Source organism: Lepisosteus platostomus, chromosome 1 (assembly GCF_059453375.1).
Source record: "Lepisosteus platostomus isolate fLepPlt1 chromosome 1, fLepPlt1.hap1, whole genome shotgun sequence".
Classification (NCBI taxonomy): Eukaryota; Metazoa; Chordata; class Actinopteri; order Semionotiformes; family Lepisosteidae; genus Lepisosteus; species Lepisosteus platostomus.
In genome coordinates, this window is record NC_142611.1 from 62,908,325 (window position 1) to 62,926,057 (window position 17,733).

General features: G+C 53.6%; 1 protein-coding gene across 2 annotated transcripts; it reads right to left on the minus strand.

Annotated features, from left to right (window-relative positions):
• Positions 1-869: 869 nt before the first annotated feature.
• LOC148678396 (rho-related GTP-binding protein Rho6) lies at positions 870-13,492 on the minus strand. 2 transcript variants are annotated; one of them, XM_088633435.1, is made up of 5 exons: positions 13,114-13,492; positions 11,160-11,247; positions 4,835-4,944; positions 4,317-4,451; positions 870-3,878 (listed from the first exon to the last, which is right to left on the minus strand). In XM_088633435.1, the coding sequence occupies exons 1-5, from the start codon at positions 13,270-13,272 to the stop codon at positions 3,633-3,635; spliced, it is 738 nt and encodes a 245-aa protein (XP_088489561.1). In that variant the 5' UTR covers positions 13,273-13,492; the 3' UTR covers positions 870-3,632. The 2 variants fall into 2 exon arrangements, with proteins under 2 accessions (XP_088489561.1, XP_088489562.1); XM_088633436.1 differs by lacking the exon at positions 13,114-13,492 and adding an exon at positions 11,961-12,331.
• Between the last annotated feature and the right edge of the window lie 4,241 nt (positions 13,493-17,733).

Sequence of the window (17,733 nt, forward strand, 5' to 3'; positions counted from 1 at the left end):
CATTGGCGTTAATGCTGAATGATCGTCAAGGATAGTGAGGAATTAAGTCGGGGCCCTGCTCAGGCTACTGAAGTCAGGAAACGTTAGACTTGGAACAGAAGACAATCAGGACAGGCCATTCCCTTACACCCAGGAAGCACCCAACTAGTCTTTAGCATGCAAAGGAACACGTTGAAGATTTATTCCATGCTAAAAAAAAACGGATTTGGCTATGGAGCCTTCTTCAGGTACGGCACCGAAACGTTGTCTCCCTTTTGGCATTGAAGAAACCTTTACCTGTTCCTTTATAGCCTGCACATGCTGGTGCAGCTATGTACTTGAACTACTCTTGAGCATGTCTGAAGAATCAGAAACCCAGCTTGCAAAGGCTGAGAAAAATGGAACAAGACACCCAGGCCTTTTTCAAGCCTACATCCCATCCTTCCTCCATCAACACCTGGATCAGGTCCTCCGATTTATTAGCTCTTGACTTCTCGCACTGATGAAGTTCAAGTACACCGCTGCATCAGCATGTGGAGGCACACACCCACCTGCATGTGCCCCACGCCACCTTCAGTACATAATAGATCTTAGAAATGACCCAAGAACCTACTTCAATTGGATATTTTGTTTCTAGTCGCAAGTCTGGGATTTTATTTCCCCTGCAAAACGCGTTTAAGAGCTGGGAACAAAATTCATATTAATATTGGTATGAGGTCAAAGGAGGGCTCGAGTGTGTAACGGAGGGCTCAGCTGGAACAAAACCCAGCAGGTGAGTGGGTCACCAGTGGGAACCGCTGGTCTACAGCGGAAACACCCAGGACCAAGCAAAGGCTGAGGCACAACCCCCCCCCCCCGCACCGATTAAAAAAAATGGTAGTATCAGCCGATTTTGAACAAGGCAGGCTTTATTAAAATAAAGTGACAGGAAAAATGGCTTTTTTAAATGTCCATTTAAAAAATAGATTCCAAAAATAAAAACAATTACAAATGTACATGTAAAACAAACCAAAATAGCAACATTTAACCAGATAGTTTATTAATAAATTAGATTAAGCTATTTTACATCAAATCACACAATTTATTGTTCACGTTTCTTCCCAACATTCTTCCAGAAGTTCTACAAAGATTAGAAAACAGGATATGTACAGCCATTGGCTTGACATTAGCAGATGCTAGGAGCTGAATGCTACAATGAAAGGTTGACATTCCCCCCCCCCCTCCCTTTTTTGCAATTTGTCCCTCCTGTAAAAAAGGGGGGAAAAGTTTTCATTCCAAACCCCAAAAACCTCTCGCTAGCCAGCACCTCTCAGGAAGAATCCAGTGTATGCCCAAAGAACCCAAGTCTGTGCAAATCACTTCCTGAAGTCAAAGGTCACAGGGGCCACCCACACAGCTCCAGAATGAAATGACTCCAGTGGGAAAACGCTGAAGAACTGGGAGGAAACACCCTCCCACCTCTAGTAACTTGTGGGGGAGAGAAGGGGGGGGACAATTGACCCTAAAACTTGAAATGGAAAAATAACTTAGACAGGACCAGCCTGTTGAATCTCTAAACCCAACTGTGCCCCTTTCCCATGTAAAATAAAGTCACCCCCCCCACCCAACTGCGGTTCACGCATGTCAACAGAAGTGGCCAGAGATACACCCCACCACTTAAAAAAACAAGCCCTGCTTCCAGGATGAATCTGGGATATGAACCTCAACTCCATTGCTGGAAAACCCAATTGGCAATTCCGGCCTGGGACACAGCACCACTCTGGCCATACGCCCCAGGAAAAAAAAAAAACTCAAAACACATGGTGTTGTACAACAACTTTAAATCAGATTTCAAGGCAATGCACTGCATGACCCCACAACCCTCGATTTAAGGTAAAAGTCTTCAGGACAAGAGATGGAGTAAACTTCAGTCTGCATGACGAAACCAGCTCGAATTCGGAGTCCAGGCTACACGGAGTGGCGCAGAAAAACGACACCCACCCCCGTGCTATCCCATCATGCCTCCGCAACGCTGGACCCGACGTTGTTCCATGCTGGGAGTGACGGGAAACCATTTGCAAAACTACTTTGAAATAAAAGTTGGGGCGAGGCCCCCCCCAAGGGCTTTGATCACGTTGTTGCAAAAGGAGAAACATTTAACACCTACCCTCTCCCCACCCCCAAGCAGCACCTAGCTTGCTCTCCATCTGAGCTCCCCAGCCGCAGTCTCTTCGGAAGCATGCTACCCACAGCCACATCGCAGGAGCTAGTCGCTCTACCCCCTGACTGGGGAGGGGGGTGGGACGCGGGAGGGAGAAAACCAAGCCATGCTGTGGCCGTGCTTCAGAACCACTGCTGGAATAAAAGGGAGATCGCTGCTCGAGCTATATGGAAGCAAGCCCCTCCACTGGGAAGAGATCTGTCTGGCATCTGAACAGCCCCGGGAGCCTGGAACTCGGAAAACTACCTTCCTTCGGAAACTTGAACAAAACAGGCATCCCACACGCCCCCGCTCCTCATGAACTCCCCAGCCCCTGGATAAATAACAGTACATCACATCAATAATAAATATTGCAGGACTCGCCCGAGTCCGGACTCCCGGCCAGATCAAGTCCGGACTTGGGAGAACCGGACGGACGAGATGAAATGGTTTCGAGACGAGATAATGAGCCAAGACGTTTTCCAGTCAGTCCCTTTCTCCACAAATCGCAAGGACACCGAAGACCTGAAACACGAGCTTCCTCTTGCTCCACCGTCCCGGGAATAAGACCGGCTGAACAGGGACACCGATCCTTACATCTACACACCTGCAGAACGCCCTTCTCCCCACGCCGCACAGCGTTCAAGGGCTTCTGTGCCTCCGTCTCCACACGTGGGTTCAGATTCCAGACCCGGGAGGCGGCCACAAGCCTCTGTACAACCTAGGGCCTAGACAGGAGTCCGGCACATCCAAAGCGCAGCCTGGCTCCCAACCCCCACCTCCACACACACACCGTCCCATCTGTAAATCGTTACGTCCATCTGCGATACGGGAAATGTCCACAAGGGGCGCGCCACTGGTATAAACCAGCCATGTTTCTATACATCTTACACACCCTCCCGAAGAAAAAGCCCTCTCTTGTGCAATGCAGGATTTTACAAGCAACACGCATGCACACCAGCCAATTCCACAGGTGTCCCACCCCCACCCCTCCCCAACACTTACAGAAACACACACGCCCACACACTGCAAAACAGACGTCTGTGCGCCACCGCACTGGTGGAAGAAGAATATAACCCCGTGTATGAAGGTGTGCTCCCCTTGGCGGTCCTTCATCTCATGCACGGCCACCGCCATTCCCTGGCAGCCTCACTTTCACTCAAAGCGGCACAATTTTTTGGTGAGAACATATTGCAATAAGCTGCACCTTGAGCGCGAACTCAAGCTACAGGAAAACAAAAGTCAGGGAACCTGCTCATCGGCTGATATGCATGGCACAAAGATCCTGTATCAGGAGCTGGGAGGGACACTTCCATTTTTGGGGTGTTTAGGGAAAGAGGGGGTCTCTACCTATGGCAGAGAAGGAGCATCCAACCCGCCCCTCCTCCACATACAGACTCTTAACCGCCCCCTGCCCCTCCTCCCCTCCCGACCCCCGGTGTGCCACCGGGCACTGCGGCGCCCCCTGCCCGGCTCACATGAGCGAGCAGCTCTTGGCTTTCTCCTTCTTGAAGGTGGAGGTGAGCAGCTCGGACTTGCTGGGCAGGTGCAGCAGGCGCTTGGAGAGGCGGCGGGCGGGGCTGGGCTCGGCGGGCGGCTGCAGGCGGTTCATGCAGGCCAGGGCGGCGGTGCGGAAGACGCTGTGGATGCTCTTCTCCGAGGTGAAGGCCGAGCACTCCAGGTAGGCCTCGGCACCCAGCTGCTTGGCCATGGCTGAGCCCTGAACAGAGAGGGGAGGGTTATTGAAAACCACTCGCATTTCATAGCTCCTTTCATCCTGAAGGGCTTCTCTTCCTACCCCAGTGAAGAGCAGCACAGGGAAGGAGAGAGAAACCAGGGGGATTAAGGACGAACTTCAGCCCAGAGGATTCAGCTGGGATACTGGGTGCAGCACCCCTGCTCAGTGCAAAACATTTAATCCTCTGTGCCCCTCAGTGATGCAAGCGCCCATGGTGTTCCCAAATTTGACACCCTTACTCCGGCCTCACAGAACACCGAAATCGGTTTCTCTCCGATTACGGACTCAACTGGGACTCGACGCCAGCAGAGACCGGGCTCACCAGCTGGACTGGCGAGAGACCTGCAGAGGGGGCCGAAACCCAGCCCCCGACCGGAGAGGAGACCCGCGGGGCTTCACTAGAGCAGCCGTCCAGCTCACCTGCTCGTGGGAGATGGGCACCTGCTTCTGATTGGACAGCTCCATCAGCGTGCAGACGTCCGTGCGCAGGTCCGTCTTGCAGCCAATCAGCAGGATGCGAGTGCTGGGGCAGAAGTCCAGGATCTCGGTCTTCCACTGCAGAACAGGGGGGGGTCAGCAGAAACCCCGTCAGCTTCATTCAGAGACACCATTTCACAAAACACCCATGCACACGAGGGAGGGTTACAAAGAGCTCGGCACTCGCTTATTCCCCCAAAAGAAAGGGTGCTGCCAGTGCCCCCCCACTTTAATGTGTGTCCAACGGCTTCAGCAGGTTAATGAAATGAATGCCAAATTCCTGCAAAAACCTGCCATGATCTTACCAGATGCTTAGTGTGCAAAACCTGTGCAAACCCTGTGCCAAAGCAATTTTGAATTATGCACACTTTTAGAACCAGCCCCCTTAAGGCACGAGCATTGTGCTGAGCTCGCCTGGCTGGTGTGGAGGAGGAGGAGGAGGAGGAGGGACGGTCACCTACCTTTTTCAGAGCGCTGTCGATGGTATCCGGGCGGCTGACGTCAAAGCACAGGAGGACAGCGTCCGAGTCGCTGTAGCAGAGTGGCCGCACGTTGTCGTAATACGGCGAGCCTGGAAAACACAGGGATGGCTTCAGATCCCGGGCAAACTGCAGGGACAGAGCTGGACGCCTGACCGCTGTGTCCACCCGCCTTCATCACCCAGTGGCTACTTAAGTACAGGACAAGGAAGCAACCAGGGGTCACCAAGGACAGGAACTAAGCAATTATGAGTCAATTAACTGAATGGCTCCATTGAGGGACTAAAGGTCAATGAAATCATTCAGAATTAGATCCAAAATAATGATCTTTTAAGTTCAGTGCTCTTAAGCTGAAAGCCAATTCGGGAATGGACCCAGTCCAGCAGTGCATGCAGGGAACTTGGAACTATCGCTCATCTCGTCAGCCACGCATACAGTCAGGCTACACAAAAGCCTGCATCCTCCTCAGGCTCATGCCCATTATGCCCCCCTAATGAGGCATAATTAAGTATTGCGGATTAGGCTTAATAGAGTAGGTGCCGTGCAGTTTTTGTGGATTTCCTTTCGTCTGCTGGGTCTGTCTTAGTAATCGCGGGTTAAAAACAGCTGCTTGTCCACAGTCCACAAACACCCCCCACCCCCTACAGAAGTCAGGACTGCTTTTCCATGATCCACATGGCCAGAGGTGGACACAGCCAAGCCATGCAATACAGGAATTCCCCTGTCTGGTGTCAGGATTCAGGAAAGAGGACTGCGGGAAAGATGCTCCATTTAGACTTCATTTGGAGGGATGGAGGTCTTACAACCTCAATTGAACTCCTCCCCCAAGATAATACCTCAGATCCAGATTACTTCCATTGAAGAAGTGACATCCTTGATCAAAATTCTGAAAGAAACCCTAAATGGGTCGGGATAGTGCAAAGAATAGTCAATTCACATGACCCAGTAGGACTCCCTAGTTTTATGAAACAGGGGGACACAGTGACCAGTGTGCAGAGCTACATGGTCATGGCAGTCAACGATGATATGGGTCTTCTGCAATACTTGTTCTATAGACTTGACATTTTATGGATGCACGTCTAATCCTGGAGCATTTCTCGCAGAGCAGGAGAAAACGCATTTCTGCGGTCACTGGACATCCAGGTCTGTGTCCAGTTTCTATGGCCACCGAGCCTGTATTGGGATGAGGGATTTGCTAGTGGGTGAGGGGCGGGGGCGTCTGTGCTGAGAAGGCAGTGATGCGGAGCAGAGCAGGCAAGCCGTGTGCACAGAGAGGGATCTCCCATCAATAACCCCCTGCCACCCACAGACTGGAAGAGCCCAGCGGAGAGGCTCGATTGTTATCAACAGCGCGGGGGTGGGCCTGAGGCTGAGGGACTTCACACGCAGCATTCCTGACCTCTCGTAGCTAGGACTGTTCTCTCCCCTGCTACACCGCTTTCCTGAAGACCCGACAACTGCAGCGCGATCGTTAAACGGGGGATATCCAAGACCTTGTCATCTTCGAGACAATGTAGGAAAGCAAGCGCAAGTGTTTGGATAATCAAACGCACAACTCCTTCACCCCCATCGTATCCAAGGTGGTTAGAACTGTGGAGTGCACTTGTAAAGCCACTCATTGAGCAAAGCGTAACATTTCCATGGAAATACTGCGGTCCTGGAACCGCTCCAAGGAGCAATCATTACACTCCAGGGCTTAAGAGAATGCTCTTTCAGCCTGTCGGAGCACGACGCTTTGAAGTCTCCCATATCCAAAATCCTTCATGTCAGCCCAGCAGATTTCCCGCAGAACTGGGAAACAGATCCCAGGACCCGAGTGGAACCTGTCCGGACGGGCATTTAAAACCAAGAACAGATGAGGTAGGAGTGTGGAATAAGATACCCAGCCACATTTTCTGAAACCAACACCCTTTCAAGAACTGGCTGGGAAAAGATCATCAATTCTCTACCAAATAGTTTTGAACGGGCTTCAACAAATGACGTCTACTAATGATCGGCTAAAAGGCCGACTACAGACCCCAGTCTTCCTGTTCAAGACTGCTGGATCAGTGCTATTGAGCACTAAGAAGGTGACTAAACAGGGATCAGTGTAGCACTTTCCAGCAAGCTGGTCCATCTGGGATATGAGGGCAGCTTATTAAAAAGCTCCGCTTCAGATGGGACATTTTTCTCAAGTGTTTCAACCACAAACACACACACACACACCCACCCACCTGGCTCCAACAGAGACCTGAAAAAAAATCCTAAAATAAGTTTCAAAAGCCGTTCCCCAAAGAGCAGGCCCACTTTTCAATGCCTTCGAAAATGGTTTTGTGCCTCGATCTAAATTAAACCGCCTCGAAAATGTTCAGACTGAAGGGCTGGTGCTGCAGCTGAGTCACCAAGCACAGCCAGCAGCCTGTTGCATGATCTGTACCAGGCGAGCTTCCTTTAAGACAGGAACAGCGCACCAGTGCCGGCTCAAAGCACCTTGATTTGCACCAGAAGGCTCGGAGCGCCTGGCAGTCTTCAGCCCATACTCCCTGCCCAGAACACATTTAGACAAAACAGGGAAAATATGCCAGAGGCCAAGGAGGTCAACGATCCTGGCCTTTCCTACCAGAGATTTATCCCCAAGAGAGAGAAGGGGAAATCCAGTGAGCCTGTCCCACGGGATAGGGGGAGGGAGAATCCCTTTCCACTTTGACATTCCACAGCCAGAATCAGGAAAGGGACAGGGAGATGCGCAACGCTCCCCCAGATAAAGCAATAAGAAAAAACCAGCTTCAGGGTGCAGAAGCAACCCAGTCCCCTGCATTTTCACAAGCCAGAAGTCCAACATGCTGGGAAAGTCAACACGTTGCTTAAAGCTGAACGGTAGACGAGCTTGTGGTAGTCTAACGAGTGACCAGGACATGTGCTTTTCATCTACATCGACAGCAGGCGCCGATCCGACACTTGTATATTGAACTCTCTGGGGTCATGCGGTTTTATTTTGCCATTTGAAGTGGAGCCTCGCACAGGGTGAAAACACCCAGGAGAAAAGATGCTTTGAGGCAGGTCTATTCAAGCACTGAGGTTCCAGACCCCCAGTTATTTTACACCCCCACCCCGAGACCGCAGCGAAAGGGCTCATTCATCAACCCTCCTGCAGGACTAGCCCATTAACGAGACGCTGCCAGAAACCGCTTCCCAACATAATTCCTGGAAACCAGACCCGACTGCCGCATCCTGAGCCCTGACCCCGGGAAAGGCACTCTCGTCTCACCCAGGCCGATTAAAGGATTTGGCTGGCTGAGAGAAAGTACATCCCGCTCTCCCGGAGCCAGGCCCAGACACATCAACAAGTCAGAAGGCTCTCCGAGGAGCAGCAGCCTCCCCGCCCACTCAGAACGCTGCTGGGAACGGGCCGAAGGAGCTGAACCTCTTCGGTCTTGGGCAGAGACGACCGGGAGGGGACCCGACGCAGGGGTAGAAAGTCCTCTTTCACGAGCCAGGGAAGCGGCATTTTCCTCACGCAGACAGCAGGCAGACGCAAGTCAGGTTGATGGGATATTCAATCCGTAAAACCCAGGGGAGTTAACTGCACGAGGCGTGGGAGTCAGACCTCATTCCAGAATACCTTGTACAGCACGGGACAGCACATTTTAAAAATACACCCCCGCCCTGGACTTCGGCTGGACAACAGCAACCAGGTGCATTCTCGGACTTATTGCAGCGTCCTTCACACCGGCTTCAAGAGGCCTAGTTGAAGAACTCGATGTTCAAAGACACTGGCAAAGGCAAACCTGAATGTCTTCAGAATCCACACGTACACCAAGGGGAAGCGCGCACTAAAGACTAGGACCACCAAGACTAGGAGGTACTTTACACAGAGGGTTGTAGGAGTATGGAACAAGTTACCTAGTCATGTTGAAGTCAACATCTTGGCACACACACACACAGGTACTGATGAGCTCAGGCAGGGGTGCCCAGACCAGGCTCTGGAGCGCTGGGCCAGCCAGCCAGGGCTCAAAGAACTGACGCAACACAACCCATGAACCCAAACCTACAGGTTTCACACGCAATCTCACAGTAGAAGCCGCAGATGTAAACATGCAAAATAAAAAAAGATAATTTCGACCTATATCTCCTCATTTCACTTTGCGCCCACAGGAGGCCATACAGCTGCGCCAGGACCTTGGAGAATCACTCCCCACACAATCATACCTCGGCCCCTCACGCCTGGACACCAAACACTGACCCCTCCTCGCCACACAGCACCCCTGCTTCATTGAGCACTGGTACCGATTGAGAAGTGAGTACAGGGTCACCCCCTGACCCCAGTCTACAATGAGGGGCTCCACCTGAAGCGCCCGCTCCAAGGCATGAGGGTCTTCATGCAGAGCGGGAGGGATCAGAGGAGGTACCAGACAGTCAGCTCTCGGCGCCGGAGGTTTTGAAAACTCCCGGAGCTCTGCCGCCTTTCAGACATGGCGACGGCTTTCCGTGACGTTACATCCGGATTTAAACAAAAACAAGACACGCGCCCCGAGGCCGCTCAAGGCCTGCTAGACCACGGTCATCCTTCCACGGGCGTCAACCTGAACCTGGAGCCCGGCGATCACCTCCACGCGTCTCCGCTGCCGCCCTATGGAAGCCCTTACCGGCGACGTCAAGAAACGGCCTTTCCGTTTGTTCGGGGGGGAACGCTCTCGGGCGAGCCACACTCCTTAAAAGCGCCTGAACAAATGTTGCCCGAGTCAGGTAACACGTCTGAACCCTCCCGCGTTCGCGAGTGAACTACGTGGGGGGGCCGAGTGAAGACCCGACCCCCATCCCCGCACAGCGGAAGTCTCGAGCGGCCTCCGGCCGGCGGGCATTCCTGCGCCGGCGTGTTGAAAGCTCGTCAGCGACCCCGGCAAAGGGCGACAGTTTATTGCAGTTGAACGGTGTTCAGGGGGAAGCGGGGGGGTCACTAAAGCGGTTTTGTTTCAGGGGGGCGGGACGGGGTAGCAGGCTTTGCAAGCGACCGCGGTGCTGTCGAACCGGGTCGGGAAAACCAGGATGTTCTACTTCAAAACCGCCTCTACTTGGGTCCCGGGGGTAGGATCGTCCTGGCTACAGGAGTGATACGAACAACACATTAAACACACACACCCCTCCCACCACCGCCACCCCGCACACGAGAGTCCGTGGATTCGCATCGCCTCCCAGTGTGAAAAAACGAAGCTCGCAAGCCGCGTCACGGGAATCTCCATATCGCAGCCGACCGCACAGCGTGCAACAGCGAAAGCACCTTCAGCACACTGTGGGGATAAACACGACCCCGGTCCCGTCGTGGGAGCTGCGCGCCTGTGAGGGCAGTGTTGCGCGCTCGGATAATTACGGGAGATTAGCCAGCTAAGCGAGTCCTCATCATCCTGTGTGCATCTAGACTGAAGCCCCTCACGGGCTGGTGTGCCTTTTCCACATTTGCAATGTAAATACCCAAGCGTCAAAGCCCGGGCTGTGTTCAGAGATCGGGGGGGACTACACAGGCCCAGGACGCCCGTCCTGGTCTGCCTCAGCGCGCGCCGCTGTGACACCGGGTCCGAACCCTCGAACCTGGAACCACTGCGGCTCAGCACGCAGCACGGGAAGGGAGGCGCTCGGGGCGCCGCTGGCCGTCATCCCCACAGTAAACCGCGATGACATTCAGAAAACAAGAGATCAATCGCTCCAAGGGACAACCTGCAGAAATCCCGCAGGCTGACGAGCCATCCGAGACCAGGAGGACAGAGCGAGACCATCCCACACGCACTCGCGAGGGGGGCGTGTGCTCCAGGAGGGGAGAAGCTCTTCTGCAGTCAGCCTCAGCCGAGACAGATGCTGCCGAACCCCAGTGACACGCCCCCGCCGTGCCCCGCAGGACGCGGCGCGCATCTCGTCCCCGCCTGGCGCCCGCCGAGCCGGCGTCGGCACCCCGGGCCAAACCCCCCGCCCACATCTTCACCGGAACACAAGCCCCAGCAAAACCCAGGCTGGGCTTTCACCCCGTCAAGAAAACGCCAAGATCAAGCCCGAACCAGATCGGAGCCCCCCTCAGTCTCCTTCAGGACCTCGCTCATGAAATACATACAGACGCCGTCCCTCTCTCTCCGGAACCGCCGCCCGGCTTCCGCCCACAGTACGCCACAGCCTAGCACGGCGGCACGCGCTCCTCACCCCTCGAACCCGCGCCCACGGGGGGGGACGCCCTTAACCCAGCTCGCCCGCTCAGAGCAGGAGCCGGGGGAGACCCTGGGGGCGGCTCAGTTCGTCACCCGAGGGCGCTCGCGGGGGGGGGGGGCGGCGGCTGCAAACTTACCGGACGTGTCCCAGAGGCTGAGCTCCACGCGCTGCTCCTCCAGCTCGAGGCAGGCGGTGTAGTTCTCGAACACCGTCGGCACGTAGGTCTGGGGAAGAGCAAAGACAGGCTCGTGGACATCCGTGGCACCGCCGCGCGCCGGACTCGGTTTAATCAAAGGCAACAGCATCACAGGTCTCAAAGCGGGAAAAGCCCACGACTGACAGCTGGTCTGAAAATGAGAACTTCTCCCCTCTCGGGCTGGTGGGCACTTTGCAATAACCCCCCCCCCCCATGAGTAACACAGCTTGGCGCATTAGCGGTTCGTGTCGAAGACACTACGTACTCGGGAAGGCAGACGCACATGGTAGCTCAACTCGCTCAGCTCCTGCCCGAGGAATGGGCGCCCAGCGTGAGGGCTGAAGGGAGATGTGACATTCCTACGCCAGGGAAGCGCTTCGCCACGCAGCGCGAGCCGAGAAGCGCCGTGTCATTCGAGTACTGCAGGCGCAGTCCCCCCACTACTGCGTGGCCGTGTCGGGGAAACCGCGACAAAACCCCTGAAACACGCGTGTGATCGGGGAGCGCGCGAGGGATGAGAATTTGAGGGGGGTGAGAGGTAATCGCTCAGGTCTTAATGAGCGTCCAGGTAATCAAGACGGCGCAGTAGCACAACAGGTTAATTAGCTCTGTTCGCAAACGCAATGCTAGGCAGACGAGAGAAAACCCGCAGCTTCGGAAAACGGCGAGTCAGCCAGGAAAGATTGAGCAAAACCACGCAGAAATAACCGGGGAGACACCAGCGGGAGAGAAACCGCTTACCTCGGGGTAGCAGTCCTTCGCAATGACTTGTAACATGGCCGTCTTTCCGCATTGCACGTCTCCGACCAGCACCAGCTTACAGCGCACGACCACGGGCTGCGCGTTTCTCCTCTCCTTCATCGCGAATCGACGGCAGAAGCCAAAATCCAATGCAAAGAAAAAAAAGCGCTACCCAGGCGTCACCTCTTTCAGGAAAGTAAAAACGGATATACTGTAGGAATCTCCTTGCAGGGACCGCTATTCCACACCGCCCACAAGCTCGCAGGACGCCTCTACAGTCCGCAGCGGTCGAAGTGAAGCGGCTGTGCAGCCGCAGCGCTTTAAATAGCCTCGCCAGCCAATCAGCGCGCAGCTCGTCCTGCCCAGGCTACCTTCCACGTTCCACTGCCCCCCGACATTCCACAGCTCCCCGCGCGCCCGGGAAGCAGCCGGCCGACTGCGAGCGGCGCGAGCGGCAGCTAGCCGGCGGTCCGCGAGGGTGTTGCAAAGCGGTCGGAACGGCCCGTTCCTCGCGATATCGGTGCGGTCACACGCCAGGCTCTTACTCCGTTGCGCCATGCTGGTATTTCTCTAACGGGGAAATTACTGGTGTGTGTGTGTTGGCTGGGGGGGGTACAGACTGTCGAATTTCTGAGCCCGGGAAGGATGGGTTTGCCTCTCTCGCTTCACCGGAGTAAGACGAACACGCACGAGTTTCAGAAACGAGGACAATTTCGCTCGACGTTGCAGAACCGGACTCGTGTTTGTGAAACAATTTCCGTGCGATTAGCGATCTATTAGCCGGCTAGTCTAAACACGAAGCCGGTGGACTGGCCTTTGACATGCAAATGCGATCGCCTGCTTATCTCGGCCCTCGGCAGGCTGGCGTGTCTGGAGAGGAGAGGAGAGGGGGGAGCGCTGTTCGACACGGTCAGTTCCCAAACCTCTTCGGCAGCGGACGTTTCAGTTAGTAATAATAATGAGCCGCCCCGCTAATCGCAACGCACCCGGAGGAAACCCACGCCAACACGGGCAGAACATGCAGACTCCCCACAGACAGCACCCCTGGGTCCAGAACTGAACCCAGGAGCCCCAGCGCTGGGAGTCAGCAATGCTGACCGCTGCCCCACAGTGCCCACTCACCATCAGCAGCGCCATGGCTAAAAACACTTACAGGCTTCAGTCTGGTTTGTTGTGGTGAAGGCGGAAAGGAAGCAGACAAGAGGAGGCTACCGGGCTGAGTCCAGTCCGTTTGGGCGTGAGTAATAATTGATCGGAGGACCTCATTCAGCTGGCTCATGGAAGAAGCCAGAGTTTCAGGCTTCAGCAACATGCCTTTACACAAAACTGTGTGTGCAGAAGGGCCCCCTGTCCTGGGCTTTAAGTGCAAGTCCACTTCAGTTCCTTTCAGTCTGAAGAAGTCCGCAGGGTTGCCTTAGGGATCTGAGTATAGTGTTTCTGAGTACAGCCAAGCACTGCACTGCATGGACTTCAAGGGTCTGAGAATGAGCAGTACCTCTGCTGTGTTCCATAGTGAGATGACGTGGCTCGATCGTGTGTCGGGTTCCTTCTAGAGTCTTCTCTGGATTGCGTCCAGAGGCGATGCCTCACCTGAGAGCAGCCTCCTGGGATCAATAACCCAGCGAGCCTGATAACCCGGTGATTTCAAGCACTGGGAAGCTTGGCTCTGGGCTTTGAAAGTACAGAAAGTTTCAGACCGCGTGGTTCTCTCGAAACCGTTCACCACGGACGGTGCTGCTGTTATAATTTACTGTATTTGTTTTTCATTATTTATTCAAAGTGTGTTGCAGTGCTGTGGGGTGTCTTCATGAGAAAAGAGTCGAACAGAAGACACGTTCTGCAGTTATTTCCGTTAGCAGAGGAGAACAGGTATTGGACTACAGTCTCTACAGCTTTACAATGCAGTCACAAGGGTGAGTACAAGAGCTCAGTGTATAGAGGGGTGTGGAGAGCAAGAGCCGAACCCAGCGAACACAGAGCATGACAGGACTACACTCTGGACAGGGGGACTGTCTATTGCAGGACACACACACTCCAGCATACACCAGCAGACACACACACACGCTCCAGCATACACAAGCAGACACACACACACGAACACACACTTATATACATGCATGTATGCACACACATTCACAAGCAGACACACACACGCTCAAGCATTCACAAGCAGACACACACACGCTCAAGCATACATCAGCAGACACACACACACTCTCCAGCAAACACAGACACGCGCGCGCACACACACATACGCACACATGCACACACATACATGCATGTATACACACACACTCAAGCATACACAAAACGACACACACTCAAGCATACACAGACACATGCACACACACACGCACACATGCACACACACGGACACACACTTATATACATGCATGTATGCTCACACACACTTGGGCAATATAAGGGGAATATGCAAACTCCACACGGAAGGATCCACAAACTGGAACTGAGCCCAGTAAACAAAAGCTTCCAGGCAACAGCATGAACCGCAAGGCCAACAGGAGGCCTGCCCTTGCACCACTTCAGACCAAAGGGCTTGCAGGAGGTGTAAAGAAGTTTTTTTGTTCTCATTAGGGTTCCCATGTGCCCAGGAGCCTCGTCTCCTCTGAATTTCATCCCCGTTAACCTGATCGCTTGCCTTTGTCTTGGGTCTCCTGTCTCAGTACCGATGGATCCGGCTTCGGGAGGAGCTTTTAATTTGCTCTCCTGGCTCCGTGCTGATGAGTTAAAGGAGGTGAAAATCCAATCATTGTGTGTTTCTCTGTGATTTCATTGTGGACTCCAGACAATAGGGAGATAGCGCTCTCTCAATCAGCAGGGCTATTGATTAACAGTGGTCTGAGGGCGCATCGAGGTATTGATCAAAGACCATGTGGACCCTCTTCTTGTCCGTCTGCTCCACTGGCCTTGGATACACAGATAAACAACTGCAGAGCTACTGGTTTTTCTCCAGTAGCTGCTTTCTTTACCAGTTAGATCAATAATCAATATTAATTACTGTGTCTCCAACCCTCTCTTCCACAACAACAAAATGTCAGGAGACAGAGCCCAAGAGATGTTTAGCTCAGTAAATTCCAAGTTTAAAATCATTGGATTGGCTAGGGATTTTGGAAATGAAGCCAATTCCCAATTTCTCTCCATGAAGAGTTATTTCAACTGATCGGGGTCGGTGTTGGAGGATGAACCAAGACGAGGCTCCTCTCCTTTTTCCCATGGAAGATAAGATTAGATCACTTTATTGGCCATATATAATTTCTTGCATTAGGAATTCATCTTTTCACATACCCCAGCTTGCTCTCCATGAGACACACAGACAGGGAGAGAAGCTGGGGGTCAGAGCGCAGAGCCAGCCATTTATACAGCACCCCTGGAGCAGTTGGGGTTAAGGGCCTTGCTCAGGAGGATGGAGTAGGATTCCTCTGCCAGCCATGGGATTTGAACCCGCAACCTTCCAGCCACAGGGGCGGATCCTTAGCCACAGCACCACCGCTCCGCCCTGGTTATACTACTGGGTGGGCAATGGAGTATAACCACAAGTCCCTGGGAGGAGACGGAGGACACCAGAGCACCTGGTGAAAACCTATGGAACACGCAAACTCCAAACACAATGCTCCCAGCATGGAACTGAGCCCAGCGCCCGTGAGCTCCGGGCCACTGTGCCCATTTACTCCATGGCTGCCGGCTTCTGGTCCTTGACTGGCTAAATGTGATACTGGAAGGGTGCAGCGTGGCTCTATCCGTCCTCCACACTGCGTGTCCAGAAACCTTTCTGCCGTTCTGCCTTCGGGCGAAGGAGCCACAGCGTGCCAGATGTCTTCTGCGACAGTTTTCAACATCATTTCTTTCTTCCACAACCCCCCCACCGGGGCTCCCTCCACCTGGACGTGCTGAGGCCGCCTGGGGAGAGCTGGGGACACATGTTCAGGTGTCTTCCGCGCGCCTGTTCAGACTGCCCGCAGGGAGTGAGCCAGCCTGACAGACGGCTTCTGTGTGCCGTTTGTATGTTTAATTAGTTGCTCCCCTCTCTGCAGTCAACACCCCGAGGGGGGTGGGTGGGGGGGTTCAAGGTTATCTCTGAATGCAAAGCAGCTCCAGCCAAGCTGGGACGCCGAAAGGCAAGAAACAATCACCCCCCCTGCCCCTTCCCACCCCCCCTCTCCAGTGCTGCTTGAGCAACTCAGAGAGTACCCCCCCCCACCCCCAGTGGGCAAGTGATGGACTTTGCCAGATAAGCCGCATGCTAATCGGCTGTCAGTTGTGCAGAATCAGAAAAGAAACAAACAGCGCTAAATGAGCAACCCTGCTGCTGGAGAGGCACAGCCCCCGCAGGGTCTGATTCGATTAGCCCTGCTCTTAAATTATTAGTGTAGGAGCTCCAAGCAGGGGGTTGCAGGTTTAATTCCTCACTCCAGGCACTGCTGCTGTGATCTGTGAGTGAAGGGCAGCCCCTTGCCCTGCGTGGCAGGGACGTGCGGGGTCCATTCACAAGCAAGGAGTACTCCAAATGGGACGAACACCCCATAGAAGACCCAGACACAGGGGGACACAGGCAGACCTGGCTGCCTAGAGAGGACAGGCTGTGCTCCCACCTACAGCAGTGCGAAACAGAGACAAGAGGTGCACTTTCCGCTGCACTGTGAGAAATACTCTGGGATGAGACAATCTTCCCTAAAATTTTTTTTTCTTATAAAATATACTTTATTCCGAAAAAAAACATCTCAAAAGTAAACATCTCACTCATTAACACTCCATGTAGTAAAAACAACGGCGGAACGGCGGTGATTGTCCGTTATCAATCCTTGCAAGTGTGGGCGGATTTGCGCTATTATGAGAGTCCCTCCAAACTTGCTGTTAACCATTAATCCCTGTACAGGGTCCATAGTCCTTTCCAGCGCTCCTTTGCCGTGGGGAAACCCCAATCTTCCCTAAAATAACAAATCTTATCCTAGAATTCCCACTCCTGCCAGAATCAGAACTGTTTCTAATCCTACTGGGGGAGGAAACTCAACAGAGCCGCAGCCCAGGGTGTGATCTCCTGTCACAGCCTGAGGGACAGACCCTTTCTCCCAGAGATGTTCTATGTATGTAAATGCCCAGTAACATGTCTGTATTGTTAAAGGCTGTGAGTGCTGTGCTGATTGTAGAGGCTTTGGCAAGACTCGTCGGCCATGCCAGTAACACTGTTCGAATTTGAAATAGCTGTGCGCTGATTGCACCAGTCCACTCAGGTGTGTAAATGAGTCCTGGCATGGCAGGGGAGGAGTGGAGGGGCAGTAGCCGTACTACAGCATTACAATCCGTCTGAAGGGGGGGAGTCAAGCACCCCCAGCCCGCTGAATTCTCTGACAACCGTCGCCAGATCGGCGGCAGGACTACCCGTAAATCACAGCAGCCCCACTCTGCATTCCAGATGGGCTGTCACTTAATCATACTCGTCATGGCTTTGATTAGGTCCTCGCAAGTGTTTTCAGGTGACAAAAGGTCGCTGTTTTCACCCTGTGTAGGACGCGTTACAGGTCAGTCTCCAGCAGCTGGGAAGAAGGTGCAATAAACAAAGCATTGATCTGAGGAAGCAACAGAGGTGTCAGGAGGGCCAGTTTAGGAAACCCTGTTGTAAATCACCCTGTTCTTAAAGATGAGCAGCAGCTTCATTAGGAGTTACTTACCGACATCCATCCGAACCTTTTTCGAACTGCTTCATCCGGGTCAGGGTATCCCAGCAAGCCACAGGCGCAAAGCAGGATACACCCTG

What these genes read in the sequence shown, in the direction of transcription:
- LOC148678396 (XM_088633435.1), bottom strand. Translation starts at nt 13,272, where the DNA reads ATGTTGCTGAAGCCTGAAACTCTGGCTTCTTCCATGAGCCAGCTGAAT. An exon ending in CAGCCTCTGGGACACGTCCG is followed by an intron (nt 4,945 to 11,159) that starts GTAAGTTTGCAG and finishes TGTGTTTTCCAG; the next exon opens with GCTCGCCGTATTACGACAAC. An exon ending in TCGACAGCGCTCTGAAAAAG is followed by an intron (nt 4,452 to 4,834) that starts GTAGGTGACCGT and finishes CCTGTTCTGCAG; the next exon opens with TGGAAGACCGAGATCCTGGA.